We start from the raw sequence: 14,649 nt of genomic DNA on the forward strand, positions 1-14,649 counted from the left end.
AAAGAGGCTGTTTCAAGTAATAACAAAAACCTGATGAAAGCAGAGACCCTTTCCAATTGCCCTCTCCCACTGCAGCACATCCAACGTCCTTCGGCCGTGACCTGCAGAGCGGGGAACAACAAAGTGTAATCCCAGGCTTCGTAGCCGTGCTTGTCCTTAATGCTTCTGCTTGCTTCGTACCGTACAAAACCCTCCCCGGTTCGGCTGCTTCCCACGTTAACGAACCCTCCTTATTACACCCCGCTTCTCTCCCCCCTCAAATGCCAGAGAGAGCCGCCCTGCACCCCCTGAGCAAAGGGAGCTGGTGGTGATCGCAGACCCAGACCCCATCCCCTGCATTAAAATGGGCAACAAGGGGCAGTTGCGGCTCCCCGAATTTCCCCGCTTGTACCCAGTGAGGTGGGGTGGGACAACGGCTGTGGGGTCCCCAGGACACGGGGAGCCCTGTGCAAACCGGCGGGACGGGGCAGGAGCGGGGCCACCCCCCTCCTGCCCGGTCGAGCTCTCCTCTCCACCACCACCGAGCCTTTCCCGAGCCTTCCTGGTGCAAAACTGTCCAAGTTTGGGGTGGCATTTCTCCCGGAGCCGTGACGTTGGTAAGACCTACCCCTCCAGCACCGACCACATCGTCAGGGCTTTTGCTTCACTGAACTTCTCCCAAGACACGCACGGGGACATCTCCTTAGCCTGGCAATGCCAAACCAGAGAGCAGCGGGGATACGTCACAGCTCGGGCTGAGCAAAGGCGCTCCGTATATTCTGCTCTGGGAAAAGACACCGACTCCGCATCTCCTCACAAGTTTCTAGAGTGAGTGACCTGTCAGCATCTGCTCAGACTCCCGAGCTCCTGCCTCCCCAGGGGAAGATGCTCAGCTCTTCCTAACGTCTCAGAGCCGTGTAAATGTTATTCGTCACGATTCACTGGGCTGCAACAGCCCCCAGTGCGGCTTAGTCTGGATGTGAACCGAGGGTGAGGCAACATGGAGGTGTTAATTCTCTTCTTTAATTAACTTGGGTGGTTTCCTGCTTTTAAAGTTGGATTTCCTTGTACTTCATCAGCTCAAAAAGACCTGCAGATTTTAGACAATCAGGAGCTGCCCCTCTAGCAAGCTCGGATGGCAGGAGGTTGTCTCTAAGTGATGTGGGTGGGAAGAGAGAAAAATAATGGTTTCTGTCTCCCATTTTGCGAACAAAACACTTCACAACACGCACAGCAGTTTCCACTAAATTACCGCCCGTATTAGCAGTAATTGCAGTGATGCAGAATCGCAGCTTTCTGCTGTTTTATGTATTTTAAACCCGTTTACGTGTGCAGAGATAACGAAGTGAGGGAGGTCTGTGTGCCACTGGAACACCTGCACGTCCTGGGCAAGCTTTGGTTACGGGCAGATACAAATCACTGCACCCCGCTTCATTTTGGGTAATGCTACAAAAATCGGCACAATGCCTCACCAGCCACTTTTGCTGCTTTCTGTTGATGTTTTCAACCCCCTGTCAGGTCAACATCACATTTCACCTAGAAAATGGTTTATTACAGGATGGGCTTTAAAACCTTCGTCCTTGGAAAGCAAGAATGGTGATTTTTAACCAAAGTCCTATCGAGTATCTTTCCTTACTCTAATATAAACTACCTTCCTGCTTGTCCCTCAGAAGTATTCCCCGTTTCTAAAGGGAACTTTTTTCACCTTAATACAAGCGGAAAGACCACCCTGCCCTGTGGTCCCCCCTGCAGTAAAACGGGTTTTGGGGCAGCTGGTGACTGTCCCCACCGCTGCAGCACTGATGTTAAGTATTAGGTTAATGATGCAAAATAGGAAAAAAACCTGCTACGAGTGGAATAGCTGTAGAGGCAAAACAGGACAGTATTGATCGGCTGAAAAACAACAGCAGCGAAGCCAGGAGGAGGGTCCTGGGCGATGGGAACCCCGGCTCGGCGGCAGGAGGGGCAGCCAGCCCAGGCACGGACGGCGAGAGGGGACAAGCGGGTGCCTAAATGGCATCTGGCCCCCGTTTCTTGGCTGTCTTCACACTTTCCAACTCATCTCCCGTACTCGTAGGGCCACCGGGTGCGTAGGTGGTCGCTTCAGCTGAAATTCCCCAGAATTTTTTTTTTTTTTTTTTGGCTGCGTCCTCAGAAAAGTTGCAGATGACGCATTAAAATGTAGATAAGGCAAAATAGATGGGCTGCAGCCAAGCGCAGGGGCTGCCGCGCGTGGCTCTGGCAGACGTGCCGGCGTGCTCAGCCTCCCCGCGTGGGATCCGTGCCATGAATGAGGCTCCCGCATGCGATGCTCTTGCCCACTCCCTCGCTCCGGGCGGCTGGGTGCCGGCACCGGCGCGGAGCCGCCGGACACGGGCTGCCCGGGTGGTCTCTAGCCCCCAGCCGGGACAGAAATGGTTGGGGAGAGTTTGCTGCGACGGCATCTCTATTCCCAGATCTGCCCCAGCGGGGAGCGCTGGGTGGGGATGCCGGAGCTGGGGCAGCGCTGGTACTGGTGTTCCCAGGGGAATAACTCTGCCGGGGGGGCCCTGATTCCAGCAACCGCATCCTGGAACGGTGCGCAGCCCACGGCTCTCCTGCCCCCACCGTGTTTCGGCAGCCGTTGGACTCAAGGGTGAAAGAGAGGGAAAGAAAAAGTATTTGTCATTCTGCGGGGATGCTTTTAAAGTGCATCCTTGTGAAAAAAAATTTAAAAAACCTTGCAGTTCCTAAAGGATTTGAATGAATCAACTTATTTCCAGAAATAAGAGAGGACAACGGAGCTCTCCATCACACCTGTGCACGGGCTAATCCACAGCTTCGCCATCACCCTTCAGTGGTACCCAACCCGGGGTGCTACAGATCTCAGAGGGCTGGACAAAGACCCGGCAAACCTGGAACACGTGCCTAACCCTGTTACACTGACCACATCGATTCCACTTTATACATGTAGGAAATCAGTAAGCAAATCATACGCGTGCGTCGGGTGCTGACCATACTGTCGCTAGTCAACACGTCCCATAGGGTTGTAAATAATAGATGCCACTTTCTCTCATTTCAATACTACTTTAGACTGAAAGAGGCAAAATAAAAAATTTAAAAGCCCATCACTGGTTTTTCCTTCTCCATCCCTTGACCCACCTTGGAAAGTATTAGTCATTAAGCTGAAGTGATTGAATAACCTGAAACCGGAAAACACATGTTTTCTCCACAGGCAGGAGAGGCCAATTCTGACAAAATCACAAGACTAACAAAAAGGGGAAGGAATCTGAGCAGCCCTGGACAAATGCTGGGTGCTCAGCACAGCCGTAAGCAGGTCTGCCCCATCTGCAGCCGGGAGCATCCACAGTGGGGTCGGCCTGGGAAGGGGAGCCTTTCACTTTGGAGGGGCAATTTGTTCTTGCATAAATATTTAGGTAAAAGCTATTTGCATGAACTATTCTAAAAATAAGCAGGCTGAGGCAGGGAGACCACTGTGAAAAATAACTGGATTTTCGTTTCAATTACTGTGCGGGACTTTTACCCTTTCAGAGAGAAAGGACATTTTTGGCAGACTTTAAGTACTTCAGAAATCGCTTGCAGCACAGTTTCGCAGCCAGTGCACCTGAAGCTGTGACCAGCCAGTTTTTCTGGCAAATGTAACACCAACAGGAAAATACAGGTATGCCATAAAAGTTTTATAACTTCATACCCAAAATATTTCTCTAGCAGCTTGCTTACATACAGGGCACATCTTTTACGATGACTTACACAAGCCCTTCACGAGCAGCGTGCCAGCTGGGTGTACGCGCAGGCAATCCTAACAGCCTCAGCCCAGCTATCGTCTCTCCCGCGCCCTTTCTGTGCAAGGAGGCTATCTCATTTATTGGATCTGAGGCTCTCCAGATGCGTTGCGTCCAGCTGAACCGAAGCTGCTGGCAGGCCCTGCAACAGACTCTCACACCGCTCTTGCACGCTATAAGCAAAAACCAGGCATCAAACACGCACCAGCTTTCCTCTTTGGGGGCTGCTAGCGGCAAGGCACCAGGACCTCGTTGGGCTGCCACGTACAAAGGGCCTCCAGGAGCTTCGGCACCTTATTTTTCAATAAGCTTACTGCTTCTCCTGCTCCTCAAGCCCTGTGTCCCATTGATTATTTCTGTTTGTTCTCTGAGCAGAGCTTTGACGGAAAACAGCTCCCAAAACTCTTCAGCGCGGTGCCTGCAGAGCCCTGACCGAGCACCCGGCCACGGCATCTCGGACACCAGGCACTGCTCCCCACTCCCACCCGCCTGCCAGGAGGTTTTATAGAGCTACAAAAACAGTTTGAGAAACATTTCTAATACATTCGGATACCACGAGGAGCAAGCCTCGGTTTGCCAAAGGGGCGATGCTGCATCTCCCGCAGGGGATGCTGCTGTGGCAGCGACTGGCTGGGGAGCAGTGGGAGGGCATCGCTGCGGGACAGCGGTGCTGGGCATCCCACCAGCCACCCGGAGCGACCCCGGCACACGGCAGGCAGGGCACAGCCTGCCCCAAAAAGCTGCGATCCCTCCCACACGCCCAGGGCCGCCGCGCTCTCACGGGGACTGCTGTATTCCTTCATCCTCTCTGCCGCCTCCGGAGGGGTGTCCAGTGAGCACAACAGCGGAGGACACGGGTGGAGAGCAGCTTCGGATCAACTTCTAAAATGGGTTTATTCAGGAGTGAACACCTTCAAACCCCTCCAGAGGGTCCCACCAAACACTGCTCTCACTCCTGCAGAGTGATGGGAAGCATCACCTGGACCACCCCAAAGAACAGGGCTGGGATAAGGGACACGGTAGCCAAATCCCTCTTTGCATTAGGAAGATCCATCCACCGACTTCACATCGGGTATCTACCCCCCACCACATGCCACCAGACCTTGGTTAGTTGGCTATTTTCCAGCTACTGAGATGCGTGGAGGTTTTGCTGGAGCAGGAGCCGTAGAAACAGCTCCGCGGAGCCGTCCCTCTCCCGTCACAGTGCTCAGCACACGCTGAACCCCAGGCAAAGGGGAGATGTCTGCTGACTTGTAGCAGGGAAAACGTCACCCCAGCTTTGACCTCTGGGCTCACACCGTGTCTCATGCAGAGCGTTTTCTTTTCCTTACTGAGAATTAATTTCTTAACAAACGCGTTCTACAGATGGCAGTTTATAATGTTAGTCTAAAACAAAAATAAGCGTGCTCGAAATTCAAATTGGATTTTGCCAAAGCAGCCATGCTAAAATAATACATTTTAAATATCTTAAACTGTGCACTTCACAAGTAATTAAATTAGCAGTGTTTCTGCATTACATCCTTTCTTCCATCCATTTAAGCATTAGATTAACGTTGTCATGCAGATTTTAAATGGAAGATATCACGCTGCGGGGAATGGTTGGGGACGAGCAGAGCAGAGCAGGGTGTTTTAGCAGCCGGCCGGTCCACCGCCGCGAGCCGGGGAGCTGCCCCATGCTGCCTCGTGCTGGGGGGGGACACAGCCACCCGCCACCACCGCCCCGGCAGAGTGGACCCCCGGTGCGGGTGGCACGGGGAGCAGCCGTGCTGTGACAGCCACCCACCGGGGACGGGGACGGCCGCCCAGGCTGCTCCCGTGCCCTTGCACCGCTGCCCCGTGCCCTGCACGGCTCGGCCGCTGGCGAGCTCCGAGAGGCTGCGCAGCTCATCACCAGGATACGGTTGCATTATTTAAAAGCTTCCTTAAAATACCATCGTTTTGTTTCTGCTTAACCAACTCGATGTGAAAAGCGTGCTCTTTAAAACACCGTTTGTCCTTGAATTCAATCTTGTTCTCCTTAGCTCATCGCTCTCTCTTGGGATTAAAATGGGGGGTGGGAATCGACGGCAGACCAAGCCCTGGCTTGTTGCTGTGCCCCCCCAGTGCCTCCCAGTGCCACCAGCACCACAGGACAGCGTTCCTGTCCCCAGTGGGACACAGACACCGGGATAGGCAATCCAGCGTCCCCAGACCTTGCTCCACGGGGTCCAGGACACCGCGCTGGGGGATGAGGAACAGTTTGCATGCCAGGCTCGCTGGGGAAGTGGGAACTATCACGGCATAGCTGGACAGAGATGATGTCAAATGCTGACACCCGTCCTCTGCGTAACAGTCGCCCCTCTGCGCTAACGCACGAGCCAGCACCGCTCCGGCCGGTTGCGTGTTTCTCCCTGAGCTAGACCTCACTGGAGGATATATAATTCAGCTGGTGAACAGATGTTTCCGAAGTCCCTGATAAGTGAGGAACGTTTTTACAAAGAATATTAGAACCCTTGGAAAAATCCATTTTTCAATTAACTAAAGTTGATATAGGAGGTTCTTGGACTGGTTGGGTCTCTGGGGGAAAGAGGGGAGAGAAGGAGAAACCCCGAGCAGAAGAAATCCCTTCGCTGCAGCGGGGGGAGCGGAGAGCGGGGCAGAGCCTGCGGCCACCGCAGCACGGGGCATCGCTCCTCCGGCCGCACAGCCACGCGCGGAGAGCCGGGCAGCAGCCACGCTGGCCTCTGCTCAGCCGGGCTGGCATCACCCTTGTAGTCTACTTCCAAAAGAAAAAAAAAAAAAAGATGACTTTTCTCTATCTGCAACCTGGAAGAGGAGATACATTTTCAGTGCTTACACTCAGCCCAGCCATCTGCAAAGTCTTCATTTACTGAAGACAGGAAAGCCGGGGAGTGAGTATACCTTTGACAAACCCTGTGCACTACCATATTTTTAGAGTTTGCACAGCAAACTGTTGGTTTTAACATTGCAATGTTAAACACGGCTTTTGCATCAATGTAATGAGACGAGAAAAATCCAGACTGCGCTGAACCCACAGCCTTACTTAGCAGCTACAAACTGCTGGAGAGCCAGTAGGAATCTGAAAGCAGCACAAATCAGCACAGTTTTTGTTTACTCAACTGGTTCCTTTTTCTCCTCCTTTGAGTTATTCCTGCCTTCTTTGTAGCCATTATAAGCTACCATCCTGGGGGAAAAAGCATTGTGAATTCAGTGTAAATCCATTCTGTTCACTGGATTAGTCTTAATTTACACAATAAAATGAAGATCAGATGATGGGCCATAAAAATCAACCTGACGTGGAGAGCTACTGAAATAATATGTAATTTTATATCAAAGTAATTGTGCCATTTGCACATGAGTGCTTAAAACTGCTTGTAATTGCAGCAAGACTTAAATAAACCCTGAATTCCTAAATATATGACGTAGTTGTTATGGTTAATGCTTGTAGTATGATGCAAGGAAAAAGAAGACACAAGTCCTGAAATACTGCAAAGAAATACCTGTTTTCACTTACACCTCTTAAAAAGCACAAGAGCTTTATCTTGTTTCCAAACTAATTTTGCAGCCCAAACTGACCCGTGTGCTTTTCCAAACCCGGCAGGTTGGAAGTTTGCTTTTGACTCCTGTAAGCCCACGCTTACACCGCCTGTACAGCCAGGGACAGTGCACGGGATCTGCATACAAAACGTGCTTTACAATGCAATTCTAGCGTTACTAATACCACTCTTCTACATAAGAAATCTGCACTTAAATTAAAGCATTGCAATTTTTGCTTCTAGCCCACGGGTCACCTGGGGTATATTCAAAGGAGTGGAAGAAACCGCCGGCGATCACAGAGGCAAAAGTCATTTTCCTGATGGTAATCACATGTCTCGGACATGGCTCTGGGGCTTTGCAGGGCTCCGTGCCCCCCAGGCAGCGGTTCCTGCTCCTCTGCAAGCGCTCAGCAGCTGTGCTGGGAACCTCTCCAGGGAGGGGGAACGGCTGCGGGACATTTTCCAGGAGCAGGTTTGCTCTTCTCCCCCGCTGGATGACCCAGGGAGGGAAGGAGCTCCAGAGCATCGCTCCCCTCCGGGCTGGGACCTGCCAGCCCACAACGCTGGAAAGGTTTGAGTTAACCATAGGATTGGGAGTTTTGTACTTGTTATATACCTTACTTATGTTGGCCAGCGGATATTTATTTAGGCAGAAAAGTGGGATGAGGAATTCTTTGTGCCATAGCATATTTATTGTGCTTTTTCATGTCTGTAATTGGTGTGCAGAGCCAACGGAGCGCTGCTCTGACCCTGGCTAAGTCAAGCCTGCGGCCACCTTTCCCAGAGGGGGAAGAGAGACATGCCACTGGAGCCACTGGAGAAACACATCCACCGCTGCGATGCAATGCATTAGCAGCTCTTTATTAATGCGCTTCGACAAAAAGCCACTATTTCAGGCACACAGTGAAGAAAAATGCCGTCAAACTGCTGATGAATTTTTAGCCGGCAGGATGTGATGACCTCCGCTGGAATGTGGCCAGGGCACTGTCTGGGTGTCACTGGGGACACTGGAAGGTCCCCCAGCCTGCAGCCTGGCAAGCAGCAGCACCCAGGCAGCGAGCCAGAAAAAAAATCCCCAGTAAGAAAAGGATTGACAAGGCCACCCTGCACCGGGCTTGCTGTAAGCGCAGGCACCCGTGATTTCGAGACGTACCCATTGCTCCGGGAGAAGGGAGCAGACAGGCAGAAGCACCACGTGTCCGGCCAGCTCGGTCTCCTCCAGACCCTTCGTCTGCATTCAGGTTCGTGCCGGTGCTTTGCCCTCCGGAGCAGCGGCCGGTGCTGAGCGGGTAGCTGAGTACCGCGGCACCGGCATCGGCGAGAGCTCGGCAACTCCCGGGTGGCCGTGGAAGGTCTTTGGTTGCTAAAGCTGCTCTAGACCTTGCAAACTGCAACAGTGCAGTGGCATGGGCATGGTGGCCATGGGTGGCTCGTGAGATGGGGCTGGGCATCCCACATCGGGTTTCCCCTCCGGGGGACGGTGCCCGGCCTCTCCACACCTTGCCCCAGGCTCTGCAGTGGCCGCAGGGTGAGCACAGACTATTGACTCCACCAGCTTGCCTTTGCAGTTAAAATTTTTTTGTTTAGGCTCGCACCGGAGTTAATGGTCAAAGCTGCCGCCATCAATTATTTATGAACACAAATAGATAGATGAGCTTCGTAAATTGGGTCCCTCGTGCCCATGCGCGGGCAGAGCTCTCATAAAGAGCTATTTTTGAACTGCTGACAGCCCCGAATCGGCAACACAGCGGCTGGAGCGGGAGCTGAGCCCCGAGCCCCACGCTGCCCAGCTCCCTGCCACGTCCTGGGCACGGACCAGGCTCGCGGGGAGCCGGGATGCTCCCGGCAAGGCTTTTCCCTGCTGCGTATTTGATGGCAAGGCTGCCAGTATGAGCACGGGAAGGCTGGTACAAGTCTCAGTTTGAGAAGTTGTTCTCTGTGGTAGCTGTGGCACATCCCAAATAGCCCTGCACACCAGGGTCGGGGCTGGATCCACTTTACCGACAGCTTGAATTGGGCTGATGACGAATTTGAAAAAAGTGTGGCGAATTAGGAGGGAGAAGAACCCAGGCTGCGACCTTCTGATGGTCCAAAGCAGGTGAAGACCCAGCCTGCCAGCCCTTCTCCCATGCTGCGCATCGGAGGGATGCAAAAATACCTCCTTTGTTTTCAGCAGCGGTGCGGCAGATTGCAATTTTCCAAGCCGAGCGCTGCAACTACATCATTTTCAAGGAAAGACTTGAAGTGATCCCAAATATTCTCCCCGAGCCTCTGGGCAGGCTCACCAGTGGGACTGAACTGGAGCATTAAAAAGGATAAAAGGGAACGGCCCCTCTCCCTGTTCGCCTTCTGCACGCAGGAGGCAGCTGAGGCTGTCCCCGGCAGTGACAGCAGAGGTGATGTCTGGGGAGGTCCCGTCCGGCTGATGCCACAATCTGACAGGGAGGATGCAAAACAAGATTTAGGAAATGCAAAGCAGAGCTTCGCTCACGCGAACGCCGCGGGGACGCACCTGAGTCCTCATATTTGCAGATGTTCCCCGATGAACATATTTATTCCCGTAAACTTTGTCTTTTCTATTCCAATACGGTCTCCCAGCTGGAACGGGTCCAGAAACCTGTCATTTGATGAAAAGCCCCCGAGCTGGCTCCTCTCCCGCCCCCACCCCTGTCACAGGCGTAGTCGCCGTCTCTCCCTTTTACATAATCCCACTGGCATCAGGAGTGCCTGGCAGCCGGGGGAGGCAGTGCCGGGGTCGGGAAGCATCTTGGGAGCGGTTCGGAGCCGCGGGGCAGCCCTGCCAGCGGGGCGGCAGCATCCCTTGGGGTCTAAGGGGGGAGCGGGTATCGGTATTTTTAACGTAAAACGAGGGGGAGCTTAGCTAGCGCATAGTTTTAAGCGGCACACGCTGTATAGCTTAGCGTCAGGGACAAAATTCAAGCAGAAAATGAATTGGGAAGGACTTCAGCTTCAAATGTAAGGGAGCTGAGGGCTTTACAGGATTATTGTTGCAGCCGTTGGGAAAAGCCCTTGGCTTCTCCGGGTGCCGGATTTCCCTCGGACTGAGGAACCAACCCCAGAGATGAACATGAAATATCAGCCCCATCGCTGTTGGTAGGCGTCTTTCCTAACTAAAGGTTATCTCAATTCAGCAGCATCGCAGCTGAGCCTGGAGGTTTAGTCAGCTCTTCCTCCAAATTCCCCTTTGCTTCTCCTCTTGGGGAAGAAATCAGCTCTAGATACGGAGAGATTTGGGAGCAGAAACAGGGATTAGTCATAAAGATAAAACATCAGGCTTGTCACCAACGAGATGCTATTCTTGATGCAATTCCCCAGGTCTCGGGCAGCCAAAGCCGGGGGAGCCATCAGGGCTGTGCGGAACACCAGCGGGAGAATTCAGCCCTCGGTATTGAAACCTTATCTAGAAATAAGCCAGAGAGGATTTAAAGGCCCAACTTTGGAGGCTGCAGGAGCGTTGGTGTCATGTGGGCAGCAAAGAATTGCAATTACCCGGCGTGTCGGTACACTGATAGCGCCGGGAGCCCGCGGGAAATCAGCAGAGAGAACTGCTGACAATTAGTACACGGTGTCCGTAAACCTAACGAGCAGAAGCCATGACTTGGTAACAGATCATGTCTCGGAATGACATGATCAAAGACACGTCTCCCACAGATGTGCTTACGGGGGAAACTGAGGCAGGGAGCTGCAACGGCTGGGACAGGGCTGCAGGAGGGGAGAGGGCTCACAGGGAGCTCCCGGGGGGCACCGCTCCACCGGCCCCTACTCCGCCGGCAGTCTGTGGGCATCTGCTGAAAGGACAAGTTATACCGATTTTGAGAGTTGCCTCTCTTGGGGCTGGACCCGCTGCCATCCCCCAAATACCGCCCTGCCCGCAGCACCCGGGAGCCAGGACTGCCGCCCTCCCAGAACACCCCCCCGGAGCACTGATCCTGCCCCGCCAGCCCCCAGCACCCCGTCTGGCTGGGACCTGCCTCCGGGAGATATTAATCGGCATTTCTGCCCTCGCGGCGGGAGCATCGCCCGGACCTCTTCTGCTGCCGACACCGTGCCGGAGCGTGCAACGCTCCTGCTAAAAGTTGGTCACAGCTGAGCGGCAGGGAGAAGCCGCCAGCAAGGCCAGGCTTCCACTTGGGCAAAGCCTCCGTGTGATTTATCAACCGTTCAAGCAACTCACAGCAAATTACATCTGAGCATCCCATTCACTCTGCTCCCATACGTCCCATCTATGCGGTTCCTGAAGAGTTAATATCGAAATTTTCAGAACTACAGGATTGCCTAAACCAAGCCCTGCGCTGAGCTGCACGCACACTTGAATTTTGGGTAATGGTGCTAAACCAGCCTGGCTTTGCACCAGTCCCAAGGACCGTAAAACCACGCAAAACTGCATCCTCGCCCCACGCTGCTGAAAGGGACATCCTGAACAGGCAAAAGCCGACCGCCAAAGTCATAGAAATCCTCCTCGTTCGGCATGACAGAGAAGCTTATCGGCTGCCCACACCAAGCACTTCAGGCTGAAGTTACAGCCGTTGATTATTTTTCCTGCCTGGGTTAGGAGGAATAAAAAATCTGTCAGATGCATGAGGCAGTTTGTAAGCATGCCCGTGATTTTTTTTTCTGCATTTCACCCGGAATTGGCTTTGATCTCATCTTCACTAAGTGAACCAGGTGAAAAGTCAGTAAGCGATCACCATGATGAAATGGTACCCAAGGCAGACGCTTCTTTTCGCTCCATACGACACGCTGCAAATGAACTTTCCCTGTCCAGCCTCAAGCATGCTTTGCTAATTGATTTTTCTGCTCATTAGTACCAATATAAGTTATATTGAGCACTTAATAGAAACCATCTTAACACCACTGTCGTAAATTCACAACGTTGCATATAATCTACCCAAGCAAGTGGTTTTTGTATAAAATCGCAAACACATATGCCTGCATGAACATTAACACCCAAATGCTATTCAGTTATGCACAAGTTTAAAAAATCTATTAATAACCTTAGTCGAGAGCTCCTCTGCAAAATCAGATGCATCCAGGCAGGCAATTCTTTAGAGGCAAAGTAAAGAGCTATTACACTGCAACGGAACAAAGAACGATACTGTGACCATACCTATATTTCATGCCCGTTTGCTTTGCGGTGGATTCTTTTAACGAAATGTGGTGCTGAGGGGTAAATGTCCCCAAACTGCGAGCAATAATAGCCACTGTCCGAAATTTTGCCCGGGCTGCATTCACTACGTTCGGGGTAGTGGTGTTCTGCTTGCTGATGAGCCTGTCTTCACCATTTCGACTCTTCAAGTTGTGCTCCGTGCAGGCAATGGACACTTGCATCGCGCCCTCGGTACACCTCTAGTCACCCTCCGGGTCGCGGCCAGAGCCCCCGGCCGCCCCGACGCGGGCTGCGGGCTGCCCAGCGGCGCGGGGCTGGGTCCCAAACGCCGACGAGGAAACCCGCCGACCTTGAACTCACGGGAGCAGCCGAGGCAGCGGGGGTCTCCGGGAGAGCCGGGCTGCGTCCCTGCGATGCCGGGAGGAGAGCAGCCCCGAACTCGACAAAGCAATGGCAAGAGCAGGTTTCAGCTCGCTCTCAGCTCTCCCCTTGCGATATTTGCCGCTGCTCAGACAAAAGCATCCATCCAGTCAGGTGCTTTCAGAGACATCAAGCCGTTCCTTCATGATGAACCGCCAGCAGCAGCCGCCGCTCTGTCTTGATGCAGGCTTGCTTCTGGTTGCCGGTTTTAAATCAATGCAGGCATGCTGCAAGCGCTGGCTCCAGCACCCGCTGGACCACGATCTGCTGAACAGGCAGCCTTGCCGGCTGAAGAACCATCGGCTCGCCAGCCAGTCTCTAAGGACCACCGACATCCATCGGTTCGCCTTTGCCCAGATGCAGCAGCCCGCTACATCCCACCCATCGCAGCCCACCCGAGGGCAGCGGGAGTGGGGGGGGCGGCGGCGCGGCCACGGCTCCGCAGCGGTTCCCGGGATCGGGATGGGGATCGCCCCGTCAGGAGCCTGCGGGAAGCAGGGGAACGGGCCTCCTTTGTGCTCAGAGGGAAGGCAGCCGCTTCAGGCAGATGCCTCCCATAAAAATAGCTGCCGGCATCGCTGAGCAAGGAGAGGATCTCTTATAGCGGGGAACAATTTGATGCTAAAATGGGCTAATTATGACCAAAAAAAAAGAGGGGGGAGGGGGAGAAAAAATCGCTCTGCTACAATATGCCAGTGAGTTAACACGTTAATCCCATGTTTCTGGCACCCGGAGCCGCTGCCCGCAGACCCACGCTCGCAGCAGTGCCGGGGTTAATCCCTTCTCCCCCCCCCCCCCAGCATCGCCAGCCGAGTAAGCCGCAGCGTAAAGTCTTTGAAGCAAACCATCCCCATCCCTTGCTGCAGCCGGGGCTGCAGTCGGAGCAGGGAGCCCGGCTCCGAGCTGGCAGCTCGGCGGTGCCCACCGCCCCGTGCCGCCTCTCCCAGGGCGCTGGATTTGGGTGCCGAGGGCAGGGGCAGCCCCGGGACCCCATGGCTGGCGAGGTGCTCGCCGGAGCGGTGGGAGGGCGAGGCGGGGATGGGGGTGGTTTGGAGTGACCCCCAGGACCCCTGCCCGTCACTGCCACCCAGCTGGGGGAGGACGGGCACAGACCCACGAGAGAGGGTGCCCACGGGGTACGCATGGGTGGCAGCGCAGAGCGGGTGGGTGGGCGAGGGCTGGGGCTGCGGTCACCCGCCGTCCCTTCCCCAGCCCTGCGCAGGCCAGTGGGAAATGGTCCACAGGGGTTCCCCACAGCCCACTCCAAAATCTGCCCTCAGACTCCCAGGAGGGCTGGGGTGAGGGTGGGGGGCAACTCCAGAGGTCCTCTCGCCCACCTCCTGCTCGTTGCCCAGGCTGCCCAGGACCCTGTCCCATTGCCCAGGCTGCCCAGGACCCTGTCCTGTTGGGGTGTGAGCAGCTCCGAGGCTGGAGAACCCCCCCTGGGCTCTCCGGTGACCTGCCAGCCTCCCTCCTGCTCAAGGCACGCAAAGGTGGAGTGGGAGCGGTGGCAAGAAGAAAGAAGCTGGAGGTGCCGGTGTGGCGATGAGGACCCGTTTTGAACTCAGGATGACGAACCTTTGATTTCCTCCCTCGCAGCGGGGGCACGCCACCGTTTTCTCCCTCCCCCCATCCTGCTGGGGAGGGGAATGCGAGAGCGGCTGGGTGGGCAGCTGGCAGCCAGCCAAGGCCACCCACCAGCCCAGGTGACACGGTGAATAGCTTCTGACGATGTCTTTGCAGTGCGTTTATCTAATGGCTCGTTAACGCTTATACGGCACGTTTCTTCAAGGATGGAAAGCAA

General features: G+C 54.2%; 1 protein-coding gene across 4 annotated transcripts in view; it reads right to left on the reverse strand.

Moving 5' to 3' along the window:
• KCNAB1 (potassium voltage-gated channel subfamily A regulatory beta subunit 1) overlaps positions 1-14,649 on the reverse strand; it is a 71,747-nt gene that overhangs the window by 36,308 nt on the left and 20,790 nt on the right. The window contains exon 1 of one of the 4 annotated variants that reach the window (XM_052804289.1): positions 12,426-13,423. The exons of the other annotated variants lie outside the window; for them this stretch is intronic. Coding sequence (XP_052660249.1) covers positions 12,426-12,646 — 221 coding nt within the window. The 5' untranslated portion in view covers positions 12,647-13,423. Of the gene's footprint in view, positions 1-12,425; positions 13,424-14,649 lie in introns of those variants that run through there. 4 annotated transcript variants of the gene reach the window in all.

This window comes from Harpia harpyja, chromosome 12 (assembly GCF_026419915.1).
Source record: "Harpia harpyja isolate bHarHar1 chromosome 12, bHarHar1 primary haplotype, whole genome shotgun sequence".
NCBI lineage: Eukaryota > Metazoa > Chordata > Aves > Accipitriformes > Accipitridae > Harpia > Harpia harpyja.